Source organism: Cyprinodon variegatus, unplaced genomic scaffold (genome assembly GCF_000732505.1).
Source record: "Cyprinodon variegatus isolate N-32 unplaced genomic scaffold, C_variegatus-1.0 Scaffold1029, whole genome shotgun sequence".
Classification (NCBI taxonomy): domain Eukaryota; kingdom Metazoa; phylum Chordata; class Actinopteri; order Cyprinodontiformes; family Cyprinodontidae; genus Cyprinodon; species Cyprinodon variegatus.
In genome coordinates, this window is record NW_015151482.1 from 146,782 (window position 1) to 148,160 (window position 1,379).

Sequence of the window (1,379 nt, forward strand, 5' to 3'; positions counted from 1 at the left end):
CACAACAAATCGATCAACGCTTGATCTTTAGGATGCACTGATCTCTGTTTAATGAAACACGTAGATGAAGCTGAGTCCTCGACTGGTTGAGAAGAGTTGGACCCATCTGACCATGTTCTCCTTGTTCCGCTTGTTTCTCAGGCTTTCCTGTGGGGCTCCATCCAGCTGCTGCGTGAGGACATCCACTGTTACGATCTGCAGGTCAAAGATCACGGTGAGATGAAATGACTTCCAGGACATCAGCTTGTCCTGTCAGTGTACCTGAACCCTTCGCCCCCCTCAGGTTTCATTTAGCTTCTTAATGAGAGCATCTTTGATCCCAGTGACGCCGTAGCACCGATCAGCCTCTGGGGGGCAGCGTAGTTTAGGAGGTGCCATCGTGATGGGGAGGTCACAGCATTAGATGATCATCATGATGAAACTGGTTCTTTCTCACTGAGATTAAGATCTCAGATCTAGAACAGATAGATCAGAGCCACATTGAGCTGTTTTAATGAACAATGAGGCTCTTTTCCCATCATGCCTTTCTGCAGAGACGGTCCTCAGAGTTAGACTGATCAATCCCATCATGCACGGGAACATCAGAGGCTACATGGTGGCGCTGACCTTCAGGGCTGAACACCAGAGGGAGCTGGAGGAGGCAGCATGGAGAGTCTTCAAGGTACCCAATCAAAGATGGATGCCATGCTCAGGTTTTCCTCTGCTTAGTTTAGAACAGCGCCTCCTGCTGGTCACCGTTGTGTTTGAATCAATGAGGTTTGAGTTACCTGATTAATTTTGCTGCTGATTTGACTCCAGAAAGCGGCGAGTTCAACAGGTGGAGGTGAGGTGGTCCAGAACTCCCCCTCTGCAGAGCGACGCGTGGGTCGATCGTACAGCCGGAAGAAACCCCAAAGCAAGAGTCAGCTGAAGAGTGAGTAGATTAAAGCTGGATCCTGTGGAGGACCCCGAGGGAGGGGGTGAGTTTAGAGGGGAGGTAGAGCTGGGTGTCATCTGCATCTAAAACTAGATATTCATCTTTATTCTTAATACTGTCTTTGGCTCAGAGAACAAAAACTAAATCAAACCTTCGTCTGTCCACAGTTTTACCGCTGTCCTCCCCGAGCAGTGAAGACGAATGCTCCTCCTTGAAGGTAAAACCCACGATCTCCTGAACTGCGTGCTTTTCCCTCCAGGTTTGACTTTTTTATCACTTTAGGTCGCTGCAACAAGCCGAGCTGAATTTCTCTTTGATGGGATCCAACATTCTACTCCTAAAACCGGCGGTGAGACTGCAGCTTCAAGTGAGGCACGGGGGGTGGCGGCCGAGGCACGGGGGGTGGCGGCCGAGGCACGGGGGGTGGCAACCAAGGCGCACGGGTTGGTTACCGAGGTACAGG

General features: G+C 50.7%; 1 protein-coding gene across 1 annotated transcript in view; it reads left to right on the forward strand.

Annotated features, from left to right (window-relative positions):
- LOC107100926 (synaptonemal complex protein 2-like) overlaps nucleotides 1-1,379 on the forward strand; it is a 12,691-nt gene that overhangs the window by 5,843 nt on the left and 5,469 nt on the right. Inside the window, exons 10-14 of the mRNA XM_015399608.1 lie at nucleotides 142-214; nucleotides 534-661; nucleotides 799-913; nucleotides 1,084-1,133; nucleotides 1,199-1,265. Coding sequence (XP_015255094.1) covers nucleotides 142-214; nucleotides 534-661; nucleotides 799-913; nucleotides 1,084-1,133; nucleotides 1,199-1,265 — 433 coding nt within the window. The remainder of the gene's footprint in view (nucleotides 1-141; nucleotides 215-533; nucleotides 662-798; nucleotides 914-1,083; nucleotides 1,134-1,198; nucleotides 1,266-1,379) is intronic.